Source organism: Pleurodeles waltl, chromosome 4_1 (genome assembly GCF_031143425.1).
Source record: "Pleurodeles waltl isolate 20211129_DDA chromosome 4_1, aPleWal1.hap1.20221129, whole genome shotgun sequence".
Taxonomy (NCBI): Eukaryota; Metazoa; Chordata; class Amphibia; order Caudata; family Salamandridae; genus Pleurodeles; species Pleurodeles waltl.
In genome coordinates this window covers 856,986,376-857,012,302 of record NC_090442.1, presented here as the reverse complement: position 1 = coordinate 857,012,302, position 25,927 = coordinate 856,986,376, and the positions used below count along the sequence as shown (strand labels likewise).

The 25,927-nt window shown below is 44.8% G+C and overlaps 1 protein-coding gene across 2 annotated transcripts in view; it reads right to left on the bottom strand.

The window, feature by feature from the left end:
* The window catches only part of CEP290 (centrosomal protein 290), a 1,276,764-nt gene that overhangs the window by 934,993 nt on the left and 315,844 nt on the right, over window positions 1–25,927 (bottom strand). For both annotated transcript variants that reach the window (XM_069229617.1, XM_069229618.1), the window contains 3 exons: window positions 22,961–23,123; window positions 10,774–10,874; window positions 10,601–10,688 (listed from right to left, as the gene is read on the bottom strand). In XM_069229617.1, the coding sequence (XP_069085718.1) occupies window positions 10,601–10,688; window positions 10,774–10,874; window positions 22,961–23,123 (352 nt within the window). The remainder of the gene's footprint in view (window positions 1–10,600; window positions 10,689–10,773; window positions 10,875–22,960; window positions 23,124–25,927) is intronic.

The following is a 25,927-nucleotide window of genomic DNA, read 5'->3' as shown; positions in this document are numbered from 1 at the left end:
ATCACACATTACATACACTAGTAACCAGAAAGAGAGGTAAGTACACAGTAAGAAAACAAAGCAAATAGTGTAAACCCAGTGGAATCCAAGATGGCAAACCCAGGGCACTCTTGGGGAGCTCTGAGCACCACCCCTGGGTTGGTGATGGACAGGGGAGTGGTCACTCCCCTTTCCTTTGTACAGGTTCGCACCAGAGCAAGGACTTGGGGGGGGTCCCTGAACAGGTGTAGACTGGATTATGCAAGGAGGGCACCATCTGTGCCCTTCAACGCATTTCCAGAAGCGCTGGGAGGATACCCCTATTCCCAAAGGGAGAGGGTGTAACACCCCTGTTCTAAAGGAAATACTTTGTTCTGCCTTCCTGGGATGGAGTTGCTCAAGCCCCAGGAGGGCAGAAGCCTGTCTGTGAGGTGGCAGCTGCTGTGAAAACCTTAGAAGACTGGTCTGGCAGTCCTGGGGGCCATGGTGGAGCCCCCAGAGTGCATGGGATTGTGCAACCAAAACTGGAATCAATATGGGGGTAAAATACCCAGTTGTTAGACACCTAACATGGCCATATTTGGAGTTGTCATTGTGAAGCTACATTTATGTATTGACCTATATGTAGTGCACACTTATAATGGCATCCCCACACTCACAAAGTCAGGGAAAATGGGCCTGGATGACGTCGGGACACCTCACACACAGGTAGTTTGCACCCAGCCTTCAGGGTTGGAAGACCTGACATATAGGTGACTTATAGGTGACTTATAAGTGACCTGGTGCAGTGAAAATGGCTGTGAAATCGTGCATGCACAATTCCACACAGGCTGCAATGGCAGTCCTGAAAAAGGGTTTTTATGGTCTCCTTATGGAATGCACAAGAAATGCTGCAGCCCATAAGGATTCCCTGGAATCCCAATGCCCTGGGTACCTACGTACCATATACTAGGGACTTATAAGGTGGGGCCCAGTGTGCCAATTTGGAGTGAAATATGGAGTCACTAAACTTTAGTGACAAATTTCGAAAGAGAGAGAGAGCATGAGCACTGGAGTTCTGATTAGCAGGACTCCAGTGACAATTTAAAAACAGTGGAACACACTGACAAGCAGGCCATAAACCATAAGCACTGGGGTCCTGACTAGCAGGATCCCAGTGACACAGTCAGAAACACACTGACATCAGGCAGAAATTGGGGATAACATGCCAAAAAGAGGGTACTTTCCTACACAATTGTAGGAAGCGGTCTCTGTATATACTATTTCAAAATGAGATATAGGGGGTTATTACAACTGGTGTTAATCCGTCCCAAATGTGACGGATATACCACCAGCCCTATTACGAGTTCCATAGGATATAATGGACTTGTAATACGGCTGGTGGTATATCCGTCACTTTACCGTCACTTTTGGGACTGATTAACACCTCCTCCAAAGTTGTAATAACCCCCATAGTGTGCGGAGTACAGGGGTTGCCCAGAGGCTTAACAGAGGATAAGGTAAATAATACTAATTCTCTTTTTTGTGGTAGTGTGGTTGCGCAGTCAGGCTTCTCAGAGGGTAGCGCAAAGCATCTGTTGTACACACACAGACAATAAAGGAAGCACACACTCAATGACTAACTCCAGTCCAATGGTTTTTATATAGCAAAAATATATTTTGTTACTTTATTTCTAGAATCACAAGATTCAAGTTGCAGGTAAGTACAACATAGTTATCAATACAAGTTTGCTTAGAATTGGCAAGTTATACAGTTTTAGAATAAATAGCAATAACATGTTTTAAAAGTTGACAGTGCAATTTTAAGAAACAGTTCTGGGGGAAGAAAAGTTAGTAGGATTTTGAGGTAAGTATAAGACTTACTGTTCCAGTCCGGTTGTTAGGATGCCCACACGTTGGGGTTCAAGTTAACCCCAAACAACCACTACCAGCAACATGGGGCAGTCCGGGTGCAGAGGTCAAAGTTGAGGTTGATTTAACATGGGCTTCTATGGAGACTTGGGGCACTCAAATGAGGCCAGTTTCCAGCTAAGTACCTGTGTCTTCGCAGGGCAGACCTAGGGGGTTTGGAGGAGCACTGGGGAAGGGGTGTCACAGGTCGGCACCAAACACACACATCTTCAGCAGCGCAGGGGCAGCAGGGTGCCGGGTACAAACACAGCATCGGGCTCCCAATGCTTTCCTATAGGGGGACCCCAGGGGTCACAAAGATGATGCAGCTGAAGTCTAGGGGGTCAGTTCTAGGAAACCATGGGCTGGATAAGGAGGAGGGCTGCCTGCTGGACGCTGTTGCAAAGAAGGTCCGATTACCCAAGAACAGGGGGCTGAAGGTGGAGGAGTACCTTTTGGCGTCCGGAATCTTCGTCCGGTTCTGTCGTGGTCAGGGGGGTCCTCCAGATTCAGGCTGCAGGCGTTGTCTGTTTGGACAGGAGGGGTCAACCCAAGGTGGGCACTTGCTCAGAATCGCCTGGGGACCAGCTCTAGTCAGTTGGGCTACCTGGACATGCGCCGTGGACGTAAGGTGCAGAGTGGGCAGGACTTGCGGATCTGGGGTGGTTCTGGAGTTCTTAGATGAAGTTTCTTATTGGACAGGGCTACTGTCTGCAGGAGGAGTTCTTGGTCCTCTGTGATGCAGGCAGTCCCTCTGGAAGCTTTTCAGAGGTCGCAGGTCCTGCAGGGTGCGTCGCCTTTTTTTAGCAGGGCTTTGGAAGCTGGAGACAGGACAGTAGGGCTGGGGCCAAGTCAGTTGTGTCTTCAGTCTTCTCTGCTAGGGTTCAGCTTAGCTGTCCTTCTTGTGAGGTTGCCAGGAATCTGCCGATCTCCGTTCAGGGGAGCCTTAAAATCCTGGATTTAGGGCCATTACAGGGGTCAGAGGACAGTAGCCAATGGCAAATGTCCCTGAGGGTGGCTACACTCTTCCTGGGTCCACTCCCTTTGAGGAGCGGAGCACAGATCTATCCCTATTGGTTCCTGCCCTCCAAGCTAACATGGAGTATTTTACAAGGAAGGGTTCACCTCAGCTCTGAACACCTAAGGGGTGGTCCCAGCTGAGGTGGTCAATCCTCCTGGCTTTCCCAAATTTTCCCATTGGACTAGCTACCAAAAGTGGGGCTTTGTCCGGGGGGTGGGCAACTTCACTAGCTGGAGTGCCTTGGGGCCCTGTAAAATGAGGCCTGAGCCTTTGAGGCTCACCGCCAGGTGTTACAGTTCCTGTAGGGAGAAGGTGTGAAGCACCTCCACCTAGAACAGGCTTTGCTTACGGACACAGAGAGCACAAAAGGCTCTCACCCCATGTGGTCAGAAATGTATCTGGAAGTGGCAGGCTGGCACAGACTTGTCAGTCCTGCACTAGCAGTTTGGCTAACAGACAGGTGGCATCTCTAAGATGACCTCTGGGTGCATTTTTCAACAAATCCAACAATGGCATCAGTGTGGGTTTATTGTGCTGAGAGGTTTGATACCAAACTTCTCAGTATTCAGTGAAGCTATTATGGAGATGTGGAGTTCGTAATGACACACTCCCAGCCCATATACTCAATATGGCCACATTGCACTTACAATGTCTAAGAATGGGCTTAGACACTGTAGGGGCATATTGCTCATGCAGCTACGCTCTCACCTGGGTTAAAGTGCACCCTGCCTTAGGCCTGTAAGGCATGCTAGAGGGGTGACTTACCTATGCCACAGGCAGTAGTTGGTGGGTATGGTACCCTGAGAGTGGTGCAATGTCGACTTTGTCTTTTTCTCCGCACCAGCACACATAAGCTGCAGTGACAGTGTGCATGTGCTTGATGAGGGGTCTCCTAGGGTGGCATAATACATGCTGCAGCCCTTGGAGACCTTCTCTGGCCACAATGCCCTTGGTAACATGGGTACCTTTTACAAGGGACTTAACTGTGTGCCAGGGGTATGCCAATATTGGGAACAATGGTATAGTTTTAGGGAAAGAACACTGTTGCTGGGGCCTGGTTAGCAGGATCCCAGCACACCCTCAGTCAAGTTGGCATTATCATCAGGCAAAACATGGGGGGGTCACTTTTCTACACATGACAAAAAAGGCACTTTCCTACAGGCCCCACCTACAAGGGAGTCCCTAAATAGCCCAAAAAGGGAGTTTGGTCACTCTCTGGGGTGACCACCTATCAGGGGGGTGGGGGTGTCACTGACATCAGCTACCTGGCCTACCCAGTCAGTTGCTCCCAGAGGCCTCTGCTCATCTTGGTTCTAAGATGGCAGAACCAAGTGGCCAACGGGAGGAGCTCTGGGTACCACCCTAGGTGTGGAGAGGGACAGGAGAGTGGTCACTCCCTTTTCCATTGTGTGTTTCACGCCAGAGCGGGGATCAGCGGTCCCAGGACTGGTGCAAACCAGATTAGGCAAGGAGTGCACTGCATGTGCGCTTCAAAGTAGTCCTGTGGCGTGGTGAGGCTACCCCTCCCCAGCCCTGTATCACCTATTTCCAAAGGAGAGGAGGTTACACCCCTCTCCTACAGGAAATCCTTTGTTCTGCTGTCCCCTGCTTGAGCTGGTCAAGCAGCAGGAGGGCATAATCGTCTCTGGGAGGCTGCAGGTTGGGCTCCCCGCAGACCCTGAAAGACTGATAGGAGGATCCTCTAGGGAACTCTCAGGGAGCATGGCATCATGCTACCACTACTGGAATCAGTAATGGGGTATGATTCTGACATGTTTGATACCAAACATGCACAGGTTCAGAGTTACCATTAAATAGTTGGACCACAGGTGCACAGTGGCCAGTACATACATAAAATGGCTTCCACGCACTTATGAAGTCCAGAGAATTGGATCTGGAGTTCGTAGGGGCACCTATGCTCATGCAGGGATGCCCACACACAGAGGGACCTACAAACTGCCCTTTGGGCTGAAAGGGCCTACCAAAGGAGTGACTTAACAGTGACATGGTGTAGTGACCGGCAGTGAAAGGGCGCATGCATCATTTCACGCAGGCTGCAAATGGCAAGCCTGCGGATACAATTTGCATGGGCTCCCCTGGGTGGCATAATACATGCTGCAGTCCATGGGAGACCCCTGAGTACCTAAGTATCACTTACCAGGGACTTACAGGTGTACACCAGTATGCCGATTGTGGGGTGTATGAAGTACCAAAACAACCATATTTGGAGGAGAGAACACAATCACTGGGGTCCTGATTATCAGTGAAAACAGTCTAAGCACATTGGCATCAGGCAAAAAGTGGGGGTAACCATGCCAGAAAGAGGGGACTTCCCTACACTATTTATGCACTGCTGCTATGGACCACATGCACTATACTATTGCAATTGTGAAGAGAATTAACATTAGGGATTGCGACTAAAATCACCTATGCCACAAATGTAAATGTAAATGTTTTCCCTGATTGTGGTGTTCAAAATATGCAAATGATTTCATGCACCATTGCTCCTGATTCAACAAGGCCTACAGTTTACAAGGAGACCAAAATTGCTGAAAACCAAGGGGCCACCTGGAGGAGTTCTGGGCACCACCCCTGGGGAGGTGATAGACAGGGGAGTGGTCAATCCTGTTTGCTTTGTCCAGTTTCGTACCAGAGCAGGGACCGGGAGTCCTGGATTGGTGCACACCGGTTTATGCAAGGAGGGCACCAAATGTGCCCTTCAAAGCATACCAGTGGCTTGGGAAGGCTACGCCTCCCAACCCATGTAATGCCTATTTGCAAGGGAGAGGGTGTTACCTACCTTTCCCACAGGAAATCCTTTGTTCTGCCTTCCTCTGCCGGGCCTGGTCGAGCAGCAGGAGGGCAAAAACCTGTCTGAGGGGTGGCAGAAGCGTGGACTGTCCGGAAAACCCCAGAAGACTGTTAGGAGAAATGCTGGGAGTCCTCTAAGGAGCCCCCAGAGTGCATGGAATCAAACAACCAATACTGGCAATAGTATTGGGGCATGATTCTCACATGTTTGATACCAAAAATGCCCAGGTTTGGAGTTACCATTATGTAGCTGGACACTTTAACTGTCCAGTACACAGCTAAAATGGCCTCCCCGCACTTACAAAGTCCAGTGTAATGGAGCTCGAGTTCGTAGGGGCATCTCTGCTCATGCTTGGGTACCCTCACACACAGGTACCTTCAACTTCCTGTTTGGGCTAGGAGGCTTCTGGGTCTTGGGATTTTACTTTTGTGTGGGACTTTACATCAGTCTGAAAGGCTTCTTTTCATCGAAGAGTATCATGTTGAAAAGACGCTACAGTGGCTAAGGCCAAACGTTAGTTGGTGAGGTATGTTTTGGCATTGGAATACCATTATTGGACATGCTTTTTGATTTGGTCCATATATCCATTCTTGTTGACTGTGTGGTTGTCATCAACAGTGCTGCCATCATCAGGGCAATAGATGACATGCACCCAATTAATCTAAATCTGTCATCACTGTGTTCTCGTTAACAGTGTTGCTATCAACAGTATTCTCGATGATAGGGTTCAGATCGATGAAGTTGTTGACTACAAGGGATTAGTCGTTAGAAGTTGATGTTGTCAACATCAGTACTTTTGCCAACACTTCAATCATCGACAATGGTACCCTGGGTGGCAAAATAAATAGTGTCATTGTCAACAGGGACATCTTCCATTGTCGAGGATAATGCTGATGATGTTTTTGTCGACTGCAAAGATGAAGTGTTTCTTAGACAACCGCATTATAATTTTTTTTTCCTTGAAAGTGAATCGCTCAGAAGGTGTGTGGTGTTTTATTATAGACTATATCCGAGGTTGACTTCTCGTTCCTTGTGGACTCTTTAAAAGACCTTTTTGGTGGTTCTTCAGAAGCTGAAGGTTTTACCTCCGGTATTACCTTTGAAGGCTATTCAGAGTGTAAATATGCCCTTTTATGTGATTTTCCTGATGATCTAAATGAGCCTCTGCTTCCTTCCTCATAAGTCTGTACATCAACCATTGTCATCGTCTGAAGACAGGGTAAGTCTTGCCTCTCTGTCTTTTAGAGTTTGTAGAAAATGTCTTAGAAATCTTACAGTGATGTGCTGTATGAACTGAATGAATGAAGACTGCTTCCGAGGTTCCTCAGAGTTCCTTTTTCTTGTCACAAGCTCCACATGGTCTAAAAATAGCTTTTTTTGGGAAGATTCAGATATGGCCTAGTGAATTTAGGCTAAGTAGCCTGATAAGCCAATGTCAATTTCCTCAGAAACGTGAAGAAACACTTTAAAAAAACAAATAATCTAACCAATTGAGCGGCGTTCAAAGGGACTACCTCCACAAACGACATGCCTTAGAAATCTGAAATATGGTGGCCTGGGTGGGGAGAAGTGGAGACTCTGCTTTGCCCGGACTGGCTTTTTTGGATCTTTTATAATGATGTAAACAGGATACAGATGATATTGTGTTAAAGCCTTTCTGTTTAAGTTTAACATTGTACTGCTTACTAGACATAGAGTGTGACTCCAGTTATACAATGAAGATGATTCAGGCATGTGAATCTATGAAAGATCCAATGGTATACATTCTTTGACCGTATATGTTTTATCAGTGGATGGGTGAGAGATTGTGAATTTGGGGTGAGAGTGATGAGCTGAAAATGAAACTGATTTTACAACATTAAACAGAGGCAGGAGCAAGGTGACAGGTTAAAATGAAAAATAAGAAAAACAATCTCTCAATTTTATATAGGTGATAGTGTAGAGAGTAATATTGTTTTAAGCACTACTTGTTCAGAGTGACAAACTGATTCACAAAAGAACATGATGCATTCTTGGAATGCATCCACACCAAAATGAGAGAAAAATCCAAAGGAACACATGTTAGCACTAAGGACAGTAAGAATGTAGAGGGGTCAAAGAAATAGGAAAATAACAAGGATGAGGGAGTGCCAGCAAAATAAATTGATGCTGCAATGTGAATGTAGGGAAATGCCTCCCTTGGCATGGTTACCTCCTACTTTTCTGTCTTTTGTTGATGCTAGTTATGATTGAAAAGTGTGCTGGGACCCTGCTAACCAGGCCTCAGCACCAATGTTCTTTCCCTAAACTGTACCTTTGTTCCCACAATTGGCAAAGCCCTGGCACACAGATAAGTCCCTTGTAACTGGTACTTCTGGTCCCAAGGGCCCTGTGGACAGGGAAGGTCTCTAAGGGCTACAGTATGTATTATGCCACCCTGGGGACCCCTCACTCAGCACATGCACACTGCCTCACAGCTTGTGTGTGCTGGTGGGGAGAAAATGACTAAGTCGACATGGCACTCCCCTCAGAGTGCGATGCCCTCAACCCACTGCCTGTGACATAGGTAAGTCACCCCTCTAGCAGGTCTTACAGCCCTAAGGCAGGGTCCACTATACCACAGGTGAGGGCATAGTTGAATGAGCACTATGCCCCTACGGTGTCTAAGCCAAACCTTAGACATTGTAAGTGCAAGGTAGCCATAAAGAGTATATGGTCTGGGAGTTTGTCAAACATGAACTCCACAGTTCCATAATGGCTACACTGAAATCTGTGAAGTTTGGTATCAAACTTCTCAGCACAATAAATCCACACTGATGACAGTGTGGGATTTATTGAAAAATCTTAGAGATGCCCTCCGAATACCAGTCCAAACACCAGTGTTAGGCTGACCAGTTCCTGCCAGCCTGCCACAACCAGGCGAGTTTCTGGCTACATGGGGTGAGTGCCTTTGAAACTCTGTGGCCAGGAACAAATCTGCACTGGATGGAGGTGCTTCCACCTCCCCCTGCAGGAACTGTAACACCTGGCGGTGAGCCTCAAAGGCTCATGCCTGCTTTTACAGCGCCCCAGGGCATCCCAGCTAGTGGAGATGCCCGTCCCTCTGGACATAGCCCCCACTTGAGGTGTCCTGAGGTGACCCCTGCCTTAAGAAATCCTCCTCTTGGTTTGGAAGGATTCTCCCAATAGGATTAGGGATGTGCCCCCCCTCCCCTCAGGGAGGAGGCACAAAGAGAGTGCATCCACCCTCCAGGGCAGCAGCGATTGGCTACTGCCCCCCAGACCTAAACACACCCCTAAATTCAGTATTTAGGGGCAACCCTGAACCCAGGAAATCAGATCCCTGCAACCTGAAGAAAGAAGAACTGCTGACCTGAAAGCCCCGCAGAGACGACGGAGACGAAAACTGACTTGACCCCAGCCATACCGGCCTGTCTCCAGACTCAAAGAACCTGCACAGCGATGCATCCAGTAGGACCGGCGACCTCTGAGGGCTCAGAGGACTGACCTGTACCTAAAGGACCAAGAACCTCCCAAGGACAGCGGCTCTGTCCAGAAACAGCAACAAAATTGCAACAAAGAAGCAACTTTAAATAGACTCTCACTTTCCCCCAGAAGTGAGCTTTCACACTCTGCACCCAAGACACCCGGCTCAAGTTTGGAGAAACCAATACTGCAGAGAGGACTCCAAGGCGACTCCAACGATATGGACACCCTGAGTTGACCTCCCTGCACCCCCACAGCGACGCATGCATAGAGGATCCAGAGGCTTCCCCTGACCGCGACTGCCTGGTAACAAAGGAACCCGATGCCTGGACCAAGCTTTGCACCTGCAGCCCCCAGGACTGAGAGGAACCACCTACCAGCTCAGGAGTGACCAGCAGGAGGCCTTCATCCTCGCCTAGTCGGTGGCTGGCCTGAAAAGCCCCCAGGTGCCCTGCCTGCACCTCCAGAATGACCCCCAGGTCCCTCCATTGTTTTCTACGGCAAACCCAACACCTACTTTGCACACTGCACCCGGACGTCCCTGTGCCGCTGAGGGTGTGTTTTGTGTGCCCCCCACCCCCAAGTGCTCTACAACCCCCCCTGGTCTGCTCCCCGAGGACGTAGGTACTTTCCTGCTAGCAGACTAGAAGTGGAGCACCCCTGTTCTCCATCGGCACCAATGTGTTTTGGGCCCTTCTTTGCCCTCTGCACCTGACCAGCCCTGTGTTGCTGGTGCCGTGGCTTTGGGGTTGCCTTGAACCCCCAACGGTGGGCCGGTTATGCCCAGGAAACTGACTGTGTAAGTGCTTTACTTACCGGAGAAACTAACGTTTACTTACCTCCCCCAGGAACTGTTGATTTTTGCAGTGTCCACTTTTAAAATAGCTATTTGCCACTTTAACCAAAACTGTGTGTACTACTGTTGTAAATCAAAGTTCTATACATACCTGTGTGAAGTACCTTGCATTTTATGTATTTACCTCAAATTTAAATCTTGTGGTTCTAAAAATAAATTAAGAAAATATATTTTTCTATATTAAATCTATTGGCCTGGAGTTAAGTCTTTGAGTGTGTGTTCCTCATTTATTGCCTGTATATGTACAACAAATGCTTAATACTGCCCTCTGATAAGCCTACTGCTCGACCACACTACCACAAAATAGAGCATTAGAATTATCTAATTTTGCCACTATCAACCTCTATGGGGAACCCTTGGACTCTGTATACACTATCTCTCACTTTGAGATAGTATATACAGAGCCAACTTCAATCAGTGTACAAGAAATGTGTAGTCATAAGAGAAGATGAAGGCCTAAAGAGATAAGGGTGGTTGAGGTACAAGTGAGAAGGAAAACAAGGAAGCTTAAGGCAGATCCTTAGAGTCTAGTGGTAAGTTATATCAAATTCAACAGATTAAAAAGTCAGCGTTTTACCTAATGAACCTGCTCTTTTTCCTTTGTCTTGCGCAAGCTTGCGGATTTGCTGCTTCAATTCGACTCTTTCTTCCTCTAGTCTTTCAATCTGCATATTTTGAAAATATGTTTCAGATTATAAATTATGAAGTACTTTCATGAAATGCAATATCATAAATAAAACTTCTCCTTACCTCTTTTAGAAGAACTTGGTTTTCTGCTCTGTACTGCTGCTGCTTTATAGTTTTGTGGTTCTTGAATTCTGTTAGATCAATCACAGTCTTTGGATCAAGTCCTAAGGCGGTACAAACATTGAGTTCGTAGTGAGCAGAGACAGTAACATCAATAATGTTATAACAGCAATTGGTGTCTATGATCCTTTTGCATTTGCACAGACAGTAAAATATTTTGCCACTCAACAATTCTCAAGACTACTATCAAATAGTATTAGGATTATTGCCTGCATTTTACAAGGGATTATAGACGAATATTAGTTTAGAGGTTTATTTTAGATTTCACCAAGAAGTACATTTTTTTATAGAGCACATCCAGCTGTGCCACAGATTTGTGACCAAATATCAAACTGAACACCTTAAAGGACAAGTCACTTACCTTTGTTAACATCTTATCTGGCAGGGACATTATCTAGTTGCAGATTCCTTAGAATTTCACCCAGTCGTCAGCCTGGATCTGGAGATTTTTCTCAAGCATTACGCCTGAGCGCCGTTAGGTGGTTTTGATCGGCTCCATGCCTGTTGTCGTCAGCAGCAGCACCAGATATGATATTGTAGGTCCTATATAGGCGCTTCACCCCCCAAACCGTCACACTGACATCAGTTTCTTTTCATGACTTTCCACTCCAAAAGCGCAGAGCCATAAAGAAAATGACAGTTGTTGCATCAAACCTAAGGTCCTAAAATGGGAGCCCCTGTCTCTAGAAATCAGTTTGAATAGTGGGGAGGATGGGTGGGTTGGTAAAGAACCTGGAACTAGATATTGTCTCTACCAGATAAGGCGTTACCGAAGGTAAGTAAATGGTCCATCTGATAGAGACATCTAGTTGCAGATTCCTTACCGTAGAATCAATACCCAAGCAATACCATCCCCGGAGGCGTATCTGCAAACTAAGATCATACTAGGAAGTCCTGCAGGACTTAACAGGCAAAGTACCCATCCCTGTAGGCCTGACTGTCCAGCTAGTAGTGTTTGGTAAACGTGTGCAGAGATGCCCACGTTGCTGCATGACAGATGTCATGGACTGGATCTCCGCGTGCTAACGCAGTGGTCACAGCTGTAGCGCTGGTTGAATAAGCACACAAACCTTCAGGTGGTTATTTTCTTGGCCAGTGCATAGCAGATCTTAATGCAGAGCACCATTCATCTGGAGATGATCTGCTTCTGCACTGCCCGACCTTTATTTGCACTCACATAACCGACAAAGAGGTGCTCATCCACCCAAAACTCTTTTGTACAATCTAGGTAGAACACTAACACTCTTTTTGGGTCCAGGCAGTGGAATCTCTCCTCTTCCTTAGAAGGATGTGTGGGTGCATAAAATGTAGGCAAGGTGATGGATTGCCCTACATTATAGGGCATAACCAATTTTGGCAAAAAGGAGGCGCTAATGCAAAGCACCACTTTGTCAGGATAGATGGAAAGGTAGAGCGTCGTAGATGACAATGCCTGCAGCTCACTCATCCTGTGGACAGATGTAATGGCCACATGAAGACAGACTTTAACATTAAAAGCTTGAGAGGACAATTGTGTAGAGGCTTAAAAGGAGAGCACATTAGGAATGTAAGAACCAAATTAAAACCCATTGGGGCATTATGAATGGGGATGGAGGAAACACGAGTAGGACCTTTAAGAAACCTATTAAAAATAGGAAACTTAAAAAAAGGTGGTTGATCAGGCAACCTCAAAAACAGCAGATAAATAATCTTTAAGAGTGCCCAAAGCAGAGCCCTGCTGGGCCAGAGAAAGATAAAACAACAAGACCTCAGAGGGAGGTACAGAGAGGAGGTCAACAGATTTGTCTATGCATCATGGCACAAATCTATTCCAACGACAGACATATATAATTTTGGTTGAGGGATGCCTGGGTGCCAAGATTATGTTACAGTCTTCGGGTGAAGGCCAAAAGCTGTCAACTGTCTCCGCTAAATGTGACAGGTTCAAGTGGAGAACCGTCCCTGCTGCTGCGACAGAGGATCCTCCCAAAGGGGCATTCTTATTGAATGATTGATGGCTATGCTCAACAGCTCGGGATAGCAGACTCTCCGTGCCCAGTCCGGTGTCACAAGAATAACTTGGGCCCGGTCTTTCTTGACATCTTGGGAATTCTGGATAGAAGTAGTATGGGTGGAAAAGCGCACAGCAGGCCTAAGTTCCACTTGAGATGAAAAGCATCGCAGTGTGATTGCCAGCACCCAATACTGCGGATATTGTGTGTTCTCTGCGGAGGCAAACAGATCTAACCAAGGCTCTCCCCACTGCTGAAAGAGACCTTGCACCACCTCTGGATGGAGACACCATTCGTGAACGACTAAGCATTGTCGGGTGAGCTCGTCCTCTCTGGCATTCAGAAATCCCACCAGTTGTTGAACCACCCCAGTCCAGGAGTGACACATCTTTCATCACTGTCAGCTTTGGTTGGGAAAGGGAGAGGGATCTGCCTCTGACACCATCAGAGTTATTAAGACACCACTGAAGATCTCGCTCAGTTCCCTCTGAGATCTGGACCATGTTGGAGAGATTCCCCTGATGCTGTGTAGGAAAGTACCATCTTTCTTGGCATGTCACCCCAAATTTCTACCTGTTTGTCAGTATGTTTTGCCTGTCTCACTAGGATCCTGCTGGTCAGGACCCCAGTGCTCAAAGTTTCTGGCCTAATGTGTGTTTAGTGCTTAACTGTGTCACTGAAGTTCTGCTAACCAGAACTTCAGTGCTTATAATCTCTCTGCTTCCAAATTAGTCACTATAGTTTAGTGACTTCATTTACCAATTCCAATTGGCACAGTGTGACCCCGCTGAGTACAGTGCCAAATGCCCGTGTGTAGGAAGGTGGCTTCCTTCTGGCATGGCTACCACCATTTTTGGCCTGTTTGTCAGTGTGTTTTTACTGTCCCATTGGGATCCTGCTAGTCAGGGCCCCAGTGCTCATAGTTTGTGTCCTATATGTCAGTGTGTTTTACTGTGTTGTCAGTTTACTTGACTGTGTCACTGGAGTTCTGCAAACCAGAACTCCAGTGCTTATTCTCTCTCTGTGTTCCAAATTTGTCACTATAGTCTAGTGACTCCATATTAGAATCCAGATTTTTCGTAACACTAAGTATTGTCTTTACTTGTGTGTAAGTACTGTGTAACTAGAAGTGGTATTGCATGAGCTTTGCATGTCTCCTAGTTAAGCCTAAGCTGCTCAGCTATAGCTACCTCTTTTAGTCTAAGCTGCTAGAACACTACTACATTCACTTACTAGGGATAACTGGACCTGGTGTAAGTACCCAAGGAACCCACTATAAACCAGGCCAGCCTTCTACAATGGCGGAACTGGAGGTATCTATCCATACACTAAAATCCCCCATTGCAATACATTTGGAACCTTTGAAAGTTATTGAAGTGATAAAGTTGGAAATTCCACGGTACCTTCCAGGTGGCGGTCGACCAATATGCCAGTGAAATTTATAGCAGCACTGTGTGAGATTGGAAAGGACAAGTGCCCAGAGTTCATATTTCCCTCATTTTATTGGTTGTTATGACTAGATAGTTACAGTAAATACTGTTGGGACACTGTCACTCTTCCCTCAATATGAAAAATTGTATACTTCAATGCGACTGATAAGAACACCAGAAATAAAGTATCCTTAATACTTTTCAGTTATAAAACTATGCCCTGTGTTTGGCCTAAAGTAAAGTCACTATGTTTGATTAAGCATCTTACACTGAAAAGGGGTGTATGCAGACACCTATGCTAAGTCAGGTGAAGAGCTCATACAATCTATACTCAGAATTAAGGCAATTCAAACAGTTGGATAGGCAACCATGCCCTTATCTCTAACACAGTTGGGCCAGGGAGCAGATTGGCATAGAAACGCTTGCCAGATAGGCACAGATAAGCTTACATGTCTGTCGTGCAAGCAGAAGGTTAAAATAGTTTCCTGCTTACTTCAAAAAGTAAGCAGCCAACAATAATGCAGCAGGCAACACTTTGAAGTAAATGAATTATGCTACTTTTGTAAATGAATATATCACTACCACAAGGTGTTACATAGTTAGCATTCAGGTACCACTTCGACAAAGTCCATAGAAACAGTAGCCCACATTCTATAAGGGGTAGGTAATAGTTGCAGTGTCCATAGGGATTTCTTCTAGCCTTTCTGCTTGAATACCATAGCAGAAACTAATATACACTACTGTACACTCAGAGGTAAGTATGGGCACCGAAGGGAACAAGAAATGCGATGCTGACATGGATGGCCCAACACTGGACTTTCATGACATAATTAAAGAACATCTTCTCATATGGCACATAAAAGTTTCACTGACAATACAGTAATCTACTATGTCATGTTCTGGACATGGGTTCTTCATTAATCCGTTCATGAGTGCAGAGTTCTAGATATACTTGTTGGAAGCTAAAGAAAGTTATTGAGGGAATTCTCTGTCTGGTAGATAAATAGCAATATTATGTAGGTGCTGTTTACTGGAAAGCACATATACATTGCTGTGTTGGTTGTTTGATCAATAGCTAATATGAAATTGAAACTGTAAAAAGAATATTATCCCTCTAGATGAATCATGGTTTCCACTTCACATGGACATGAGAAACCCAGGTAATTGTGGTCAGTCCAATCCAATTGTTCATGACAACTCCTTATAAAAAAGGACGTCAGTGACCAAAAGCTGCCTTGGTAACCCACAATTCTCTTTCACAAATGGTGTACTGCATTAAAGCCTCCGATAATGCACACAAATAGAAAATCACAGATTATAGTGCTTCTGTGTTTGGATCTTCCTGGGAGAAAACTGCACCCCAACCTGTGGCTGGTGCAGATGCAAAGGATTTTTCATTACGTAAAAGTAATATGAATGTCACTTTCCTGTTCTGTCCCCCTAAAGCAGGTGTGTTCATTTATGGAAGTTGTAGGAGTTAAGATGGAAGAAAGTTGACAAATTGTCTATAAAAACAAAAAGCAGCAAATCCAATGAATTTTTGAATGTCGTTGACTGTCTTTGGAACAGGCCACTAGGTAACAACTTTTACTTTATTTTCGTTCATCGTGACAATCTGAATGAAGATGATATAACCCACAAAGTCAACTTCAGAAGCACTGAAGGGACATTTGGACAGCTCTCCAGACACACAATGTTGATATAGCCTTCATAATACTTCTCAGAGTTGGCTGCAATGAGGAAAATAACATATACCTCCACAAAATGGTCTACAGTGTCTAGCAGAATGTTAGTTACAAAGTGTTGGAAGGCAGAAAACATTTTACATAGTTCAAAGTCATGAAAACATACCCATACTGGTCCTAGTTGCTGTTAAATAAGGACTTTGCTTCATTGCCTGCAAATATTCCCAAATGTTATTGCTTTAAAATAATATAGACACCTCGTAATTCCAACATGGTGAATTATTTAGCTATCTTCAACTCTCCCATGGCACCTTCGTCGCCAGACTCGCACTGACTCGCCCGCACTGAGCTGGATCATCTCCTTCCTTTGCAACAGGACACAATGAGTCAGACTCTCCACTTTCACCTCCGAACACCAGAAGCTAGTCTGCAGGGTCGTCCTGGGTTTCTCCCTTTGTCCAAACCTGTTCAATGTATACCTGGCATCCCTCGCTCAAATCATACGCACCAACGACATCAACATTGTCTCCTGCGTGGACGACATTCAGCTCATCCCCTTCCTTCCTCCTGGATACAAACAACACCAGCGGGACCAACTTCACAGTCTGCGTGTCAAACGTGGTCAAGTGGATTTGAGAGAACTACCTCAAACTCAAAACGTACAAAACGGATATCTTGATCTTTGGAAATAAGAACTACCCTTGGGACTCCTTCTGGCAGCCACCCGACCTGGGTACCACGCCCTCCCCCCATGGACCACGCCAGAAACCTTGGCATCGTCCCAGAGGACAAATTAATGATGAACAGGTCAATGCCACAAATGTATCCTCCTGCCACATCCTTAGAATGCTACACAAGATATTCAAATGCCTACCCACGCACACAATACGCATGGTCGCCCAAGCCCTTATTATCAGCAGACTTGGCTACGGCAACACAATCTACATCGGCATCTCCAACCAACTCAGGCAAAGACTCCAGACCATCCAAAACACCGCCCTCATACATCCTAGATGTCAACAGAAGCGTTGTCACTCCCTACTTCACTGACTACCCATCAAGAAGAGTTACAAGTTCAAGCTGCTCACCCACTCCTACAAGGCCCTCCCCAATGCTGGACCAGCTTACCCCAATAACCGATTTCAACTCTACCATCCCTCCAAACAACTGTGCTCCACCTCTCTCCCTTGCAGAAGCAAGGCACAATGGCATGCCTTCTCCTTCATCACTGCCAAAAACTGGAACCAACTTCCTCAACACAACAGAACTGCTATTCCACTCCTCAATGTCCGCAAACAGCTTAAGACAGGTTGTTCAACTAGGGGCACCACTGGGCCCAAACTCCTGGCTACAGAACCTGGATACCATCAGGGGTGATAAACTGCACCATAACAATCCATCTAACATAACTGATCCATTAATACTAAGGTTCATGACAGAGGATATCAACTGTGCACTTGAACAGCATTCTGTTCTGAATAATCTATGCAGGGGACAAAGTTTACCACAGAAAATATGGAAGCCCCTGCTGGTCATGTTGAAGGAGAATTAAACCATTCAGACAAGTTTTCCTAAATGTACTTTTACACTTTTTACTCCTACCACTGGGACATGGCATATTCACCCATGGAATATATGTGCCCATAAATTAGACACATAGCTCAGTCATACGGTCTATGTGGGGGCAACCTATCTGCCTTTTTCTCATATAAAATATCAAGGTACTCCTGGCATTCCCCTGGTACTCTGTCATCCTCTACCTGATTTTCTTGTATCCAGACCTGAAGATTAAATCAGACAGCAATGGAAAACAATGTGACAAATTATATTGTGAAAAAAATTGAATGGTTTCCTTGGTCCAGCAAATGGAGTGATTATGACTCCTCAACAATGAAGTTGCCAGAAAGCTAGAGATGATGGGCGTATTAATGCTATTGAAATGAATCATTTCAACATGACTGGTTAAAGTAGGAATAACCAAACGGTTTGTTACTTTCATTACATGTGAATATTAATGGAGTCCATGACCTGCCCTGATGGGTTCAGCAATCGCTTTGGTCTTCAATAGAACATGACAGTAGGAGGCTGGCCTGGTTTGTAGTGGGTACCTAGGGTACTTACACCTTACACCAGGTCCACTTATCCCTTATTAGTGAAATGTAGACAGTGTCTAGAAGCCAGGCTCTCTAGGGGTAGTGTGGATGAGCAGCCAAGGCCTACCTAGGAGACATGCAAAGTGCATGCAATAACAGTGTAGTCACACAGTACTAAAAACACATGAAAGGAAATACTCAGTGTTACAAAAATAAAGGTACTTTATTTTGGTAACACAAATGCCAACAATACCATAGAGACTATACTCCCTTAGGAGGTAAGTAATATACAAATTATATACACTAATAGGCAGTAATAGTTGTAACCGCAGTTAGAAAACAGTGCAAATAGTGAAAATCACAATAGTTAGAAATGGGACTAGGGGGAACACAAACCATATACAAAGAAAGTGGAATGCGAAAGTCGGTTTCCCACCTAGGCAAGTTAAGTGTGTAAAGGGGAGCTGGGAATATTAGAAAACACCAAAGTTAAGTAAAACCCACCCCAGAGCCCAGGAAAGCACGAGTAAATCACAGTAACTTTCTTAGAACACACAAGAACATGAGAAAGAAGATATTGCAAGAACCAGAAGAGACTGCAAGACACCAGCAATGGATTCCTCAACCTGAAGACCCGTGGAAAAGGGGACCAAGTCCAAGAAGCACTGAAGAGTCAAGGGAGAACAGGAGGCCCTGCCAACCTGGATGAAAGTGCAAATGAAGAACCATCAGTGAAGAACAACAGTCAGTACTGCACCCAAGAAAACAGATGTGGGTTCCAGGCTGGCGCAGAAGATGTCCCACGCCAGATGGATGAATGCAGTCTGGTTTTCGTCGCTGGATTCCGCCAACAAGCCTTGGCAAACGCAAAGCTTGCAGTTAGGGGAAAATGGCGCTGCCCGGGCCCAGGAGGGACCTGGTGGACTATACCTAGGAGGGGGATTGAGAGGGGGCTCTCAGCAACTCAGAGAGCCCGCTGAGGACCAGGCAGCGTGCACAGGAGTCCCACAGCACAGGGACAAAGGAGGTGCAAAACTAGGCCCATGCAGCACTACACAAAGGGGTCCCATGCTGCCGGAGAACCACCCATGAAGCTGTGCGCTGCAGGAAGGAGTGCTGGGGCCCAGAGCTTGACAGTGCACGAAGAACTTAATGGAAGGATGCCACCAAGCATTGGCAACTGCAAAACAGGCTGTGCACGGGGTACTGTCTGGCGTGGGGAGGCAAGCTCTTACCTCCACCAAAGTTGGACTGTTGGATGTGTGGACTGTTGGAACCACTTCAGTCCACCCCCCACGATACTGGATCCACGCACTTAGTCAGGAAAGTGAACCCACGCCACCAGTCGACCCTGCAGAGGGTTGCCTGCTGAAGCAGAGGAGTGACTCCTTCACTCCCAGGGAGATTCCTTCATTCTTCTGGTGCAGGCTGAAGACAGGCAGTCCTTGGAGGATGCAAAACCTGGAAACAGTTGCAGTTGCTGGCAGGAGCTGAAGACACAATGTTGCAGAAGTCGTCTTTGCTTCTTTGTTGCACTTTGTAGAGTTCCTGGAGGGTTCAGATGCAGATTCTTTGGTAAGAAGTAAAGGATGATTAGGATTCCTGCTGGAGTCTTGTAATCTGAATCTGAAGAACCACCCAAGAGAGAGACCCTAATTAGCCCTGAAAGGTGGATTGGTCAGCTTAACAGGAAAGCACCTATCAGAGGAGGGCTCTGAAGTCACTTGCTGGCACTGGCCACTCCGATGCTCCCAGAGTGCCCTGCCAACTTGGAATCCAGGATGGCAAAGCCCAGGAACCTCTGGAGCAGCTCTGAGCACCACCCCTGAGGTGGTGATGGACTGGGGAGTGGTCACTTCCCTTTCCTTTGTCCAGTTTCGCGCCAGGGCAGGGACTGGAGGTCCCTGAACTGGTGTAGACTGGATTATGCAAGGAGGGCACCATCTGTGCCCTTCAAAGCATTTCTAGAGGCTTGGGAGGCACCCCTCTCTCCTAAAGGAAATCCTTTGTTCTGCCTTTCGGGCTTGAGCTGCTCAAGCAACAGGAGGGCAGAAACCTATCTGAGAGGTGGCAGCAGCTGGGGCTGCCTGGAAAACCTCAGAAGGCTGGAATGGCAATACTGGGGGTCCTCTAAGGAGCCCCCAGAGTGCATGGAATCATAGAACCAATGCATGCCAAAGCATTAGGGTAGGAGTCCAACACGTTTGATACCAAACATGCCTATGTTTGAAGTTACCATTATGTAGCTGGACACAAGTAGTGACCTATGTCCAGTAAACGCGTAAAATGGTGTCCCCGCACTCATGAAGTCAAAGAACATGGACCTGGAGGTACCTCTGCATGCGCAGGGGCGCCCTCACACACGTCCTCTGCACCCTGTCCTCAGAGATGGAGGGCCTGCTACAGGGGTGACTTATAAGTGACCTGATGCAGTGTAAATGGCAGTGATAGGGTGTATGCACCTTTTCACACAGGCTGCAATGGCATTCCTGCAGAAGCCTTTGCATGGGCACCCACCCTATGGGTGGCAAAATAAATGCTGCAGCCCACAGGGATCCCATGGAACCCCAATGCCCTGTGTACCTAGGTACCATATACTAGGGACTTATAAGGGGGCACTAGTATGCCAATTTTGGTGAAATACTGGGTTACCAGTATGCAGTGACAACATTTCGAGGGGACAGAGCATAATCACTGGGGTCTTGGTTAGCAGGATCCCAGTGAACACAGTCAAACACACTGACATCAGGCAGAAAATGGGGGTAACCATGCCAAAAAGAGGGTACTTTCCTACAATGACAGTCTTGTACAAAGGGGCTATTCAAATGTATTTCTCAATACATCATGCTCCTGAGTACAGTAGGTCCCAAAACATAAGGGAACTTGTGGTAATTACAAGCTCACATTCAAGAAAAGAATGGGCTTTTTAGTACTATTAAGCACTGTACTCAGAAAAAGCATGCCAGTTGAAGGCCAAACCTCCCAGTTTTCTTAAATCCGTGGGTTTCTGATAAAGTGGCAATCATGACCACAATAAGGACAAATATACTCTTTGTGTCTTATACTCTTTCTTCAAAATGAATTTTCTTCCTACTGACTCAAATAGCATAGGTTTTTTGGCGGAGGTGAAGTAAAGATGGCAGGGGCTCTTGTGGTGTAACAGGATGATGATACTCCTCCCTTTTTCTTTACGCTGATTGATAATTTTTTTCATCAGTCCGGAGCACTAGATCAATGAGTGTGGACATTGTTGTTGCTTGGCTGACCACCACAGAACCTTATATTTTAGCTCTTCCATGAGACTGAGTTAAAGGGCGACAGCTGTTGCTTCATCAGTCTGAGAGGCATCAGTGAAGCATCTCTGGAAGGTTGTAATGTGAGATTCCAACTTTTGCACACACTGCATACATTGCCTTGTTAGTAACCTAATATGTGCCTCTAGCACTGTCCGTTTCCAGTTAAACACAGATTTGGATTTAGTCAAGAATGAGTCATACTGAAGTAAACCAGGTTTCGGTATGAAGACGTGTGGTGAAGACCAGGTTAATGAGTTGTTAGTAAGAAAAGACAAAATTAAAGAGACGTCCTCCTTCAGTTGGAAATTTCTGCAGTTGACAGTGAGCCATGAAAGCAGGAAATTGTCAAGAATCTCCTGAAAAAGTTTGTGGCAGAGCTCTAATTATACCAATAAATACTGATTCCCTGTTAGGCAAAGAGGAGCACCATGGAGTACTGGTATATGGACCACTACACCCCACATGTCTCAATGGGCATCTAATAGTAGAAGAAAACAAAGGAGAAACTCAGTTCTGTAGTGCACTGAAGTGGTTTTACAGAATTACTATTTCAGGTCCAGCAGTACATATTGCCATTGGTATTTCAGATTCCATATTTGACAGGGAGCAACAGCATTTCAAGACACATCAATTATGTTTTCACCTGGCAAAATATCATACACCTGTAAATTTGGGTCCACCCAGCCATTAGTTTTACACCTCCCTAATTAGTGGAAATAGAGTACACAGCTAAAAGACTGAATCCACATTCTAGAACGAAACATACAAAAATGAGTAGCAAAGGGAGAAACACACCTAGAGGACAGGTACTCCTTGTAGACCGGACTGGAGCCAGTTACATAATAATGTCAGTTACCGAAAAGTAATGAACAAATTTACAAGTACTAATATAAACTAAAAAGAAATATAGTGAATACTCGCCACCACAGTACTTGAGGACTGTTACGTCTATTTGACTCTAGAAGTTCAGAAGAAATGGATAATTACATTATATCATAATAGAATAACAAGGGAGGAACTCAATAAAGAAACAGGGGAATAAAACATGATTTCAATATGAAGTGATGCTGGATACAAACTGAGGTGCCTGTGAGAACACTCTCCAACTCATCAGGTACCACGCAAGGGTTTTCTGTATATAGCATTCTTATAGTGCTCTTTGCCCAATCCTTTAAACACTAATGCAGTGCTTCGGGTGGGACTTCTTGATATGAACAGTAAGTTGTATGAGGACTTCATGAACTGTTAAGTTCTATGGCCATGTCAGAGTATGGTCTCCTCTGGTAAAAAAAAAATCATTGGTTGGTTGTAGTTTGAAGGATACTGGGTTTGATAATGCCAGTGAGTACAACAATGAACTTAACATTGAAAACTGTAAATGTACCCACCCCAACCACAGATTAAAAACCTGACTAAATCCTAGGCCTTTCTTTGTAATTGTAAGAAAACGAGAAACAGTGCACATTTCAGGTGACAAGGGGTGACAGAGAAGGCTATTACTGCATCAACTGAGTTTTCATAATGAGTCAGAGAGTCAATATTGTACTTGAAGTAGAAAACACAGATCTTTCGTTTAACGAGGCTTTAAAAAACAGTCATGTGAAACTTTGCAAAGGTATAAAACTGTTTCAATACCTAGCCTTTCTCTGAGATCTTCATTTTCGTCAAGTAAATCATTGATCTTCATTTCAAGATGATTGATTTCCTTTGTCAGACTTTCGATCTCACGATCTCTAGTTTTAATGTGGGTTTTTAATTCCTTTATTTCAGCAACAGCTTCCTCCAAGCCGTACACTCCCTGCAAAATACATGCACTTTCTTTAGTTTTATTTACAAATACATTAAACAATACAAATATGGCATTGCACCTTAAGTTGTAGCAGCTGAAACTGCAGATCTAAACTAACCAGCGCTAACAGAAAGAAAAGCCTCTAATAACTATTCTAAGTGTTTGCCTCATAAATTGAAACTGATTCGAAATTACTCTTGTCTACGTACTTTAAATACAAGGCATTGTGTATAACAAAAAACTACTTTAAATACAAGGCATTGTGTATAACAAAAAACTACGTAGCTTACAGAATCAATAGGCTCTTCACAAACCTTTTTCTGTACAACACTGTAAATCTTTTCTACAGAATCCATATTTCTCATTACTTAGAAATGCAGGCATCAGGTTGCGTCACAAGTCCAGGAAAGTAGTTTTGAGATAGGGTTTTTAGTATTAGAAAAAATCTAAACTTTGGAACACCTTTCCTCTGATAGGCTTTCGAAAGTTGTAATGCAATATATGGACATGCGTTATGAAGTGTTCCTGGGTCTCCAAACACAGCAGGGAATGTTTCTAACATAATGCATATTCCTATGATGCAGAAACAGGTCCAGTATCCATGTCTGCTCTAGCACTAAGATCTTTTTATATCCACCTGTGGTCTGAAATATCATGTGTCTTCAAATTAAGGAGCACATACATAAATGTAATATTCAGGTAGTAATGGGACAATGTCTCTTAAAGGCCTAATGTAGTCAATGAAGAAGGAAGAAGGTTTGCCCAAAAGGACTATTTTAAATTACTTGAAGCAACAACAGCACTACTAAAGTAGTGGCATTATGATCATTTAAAGCCTTGAAACAGAAACCAGTGACTATTAACAGGAACCAGTATTAAAGATCAGTAACGTTTCCTCCTCCAGCAATAACTGTTTCATAAATACAAATGTTTTTTAACACCTATGTACCCCAAACATAGTCAAAAGAAGATTTACAACTAAACATGATTCTTGCAGTTTCTTAATGTTAAAAAATCAACATTTCTGACTTGAAAATTGATGACGTGCTCTGCTTCGCTCCTAACTTCCAGCTCCTTTTTGTGTCGGACCCTTTGTTGCGCGCTCCAACATAGCAACACATTCAGTGCTTCTCTCGTCGGCGCTCAGCTCTGAGGAAGATTTCTGCTGCCAGATTAAGTTGCTTCTTCACCTGTGCAATCCTGGCGGTGCAGCCAGATTAGATTTTTTTGTCTTTGTACAAAGGGTTTTGGCGAGACTCCCTGACTGATGTAGATGTTCCCATTGCTGTAACTAAGTGTTGTTTCCTCAATTTTTTGTCAGATTTCTTTCCATGTTAAGACTATCTACACCTGACCCTTCCAGAGCGTAGGCCTGCAGTGCCTACTAAGGGGAATTTCTTTCCTTGCAAAGCTTTGCCTTACAGTATAAGAACTTTTTGTTCACCAGCGATGGAGACTGATTGAACCATGATGCCAGTGTAAGAGATGTAAATGTTGAGGTCTTGCAGTTTTAACTGATAAGAACTGATCTCAACTTTGACAATTTGATGCCCTATAACACCCTCTATATTTCACTTTAATAATGAGCCTGATCAATTCCCCTTTGCTCTGTGTATGCAAAACCTAGGCTATACTGACGGAGTGAACACACTTTTACTCAGTTTTGTTGATGTAGTCTTATGTCTCTCTCTGTATGTCGATTAGACCCCAGGCATCTTATTTAAGAAGCATGCAGTGGGGTGGCCATGGGGTCAGACACAGACATCGCTAGCCAAATCTGTGAGAACCTTCAATAACAAAGCTTGCTTAAAACTGAGATTAGCTCAAAATAAGTAAAATACTAAACATTCAGAGATGAATAGCCTGCAAAGGAACTGATGCTTCACAAAAGCACCAGCCATGACAACTTTGCTTGACAAATCTGAGGCCGCTGCATGGAGTGAAAACACTTTGGGGAATCGTCAAATCATGGATGATATGCCCAATTATATACCTCTTATTTCATAAGTCTGTTTATTGCCATTTTTAAGATTTTACATTGTTACTTATTTTGGCATTTGCTACAAGCTAGCATATCTTACTGTATGTTACTTATATCCTTAAGAGATATTTAGTACATTGGTGATACATTAATGCAATGTTTTTTACAGTTAGTCTGTGTAGTTCTTCAGGTTTTTTTTACAACCACTGCTTTATTAGTTTTTTATCCTGTGTGTCTTTTAATTCCAGGTATGTTGCGTTTTGTTGTTCAATACTGCAGGCATAGCTTAAGTGGTTGTTTGTATGCATAGTGTCTGTTAGGTCGGCACAGTGCTTGATGGCATTCATTAGTATAACATTTTTCCAATCACAATTGCTTGATTATAGTACTTCTGTTGAGGAAACAAACACTATGGGCCGGATTACAACTTTGGAGGAAGGTGTTAATCCGTCCCAAAAGTGACGGATATACCACCAGCCATATTACAAGTCCATTATATCCTATGGAACTCGTAATACGGCTGGTGGTATATCCGTCACATTTGGGACAGATTAACACCTCCTCCAAAGTTGTAATCAGGCCCTATGAGTCTTATATAGTTTACCATTTGAATAAAGAAAAAAACCTAATAAAAGGAACAACAACAACAACATTAGCCGGGGGTCAAATAGTTATGTGGTCATTTTGATTGTGACTGTTTTCGTGTCGGGGTGGGGGTCGGTTACAACAGATTGGTTTGCTAGCAAAGGGACTGGATCAGCTATCTGGTTTGATGCATGTGGTTTTCCCTCCCCATAGTGCCATAGTGTGTCTAGTTGGTTCCCGCATTCAG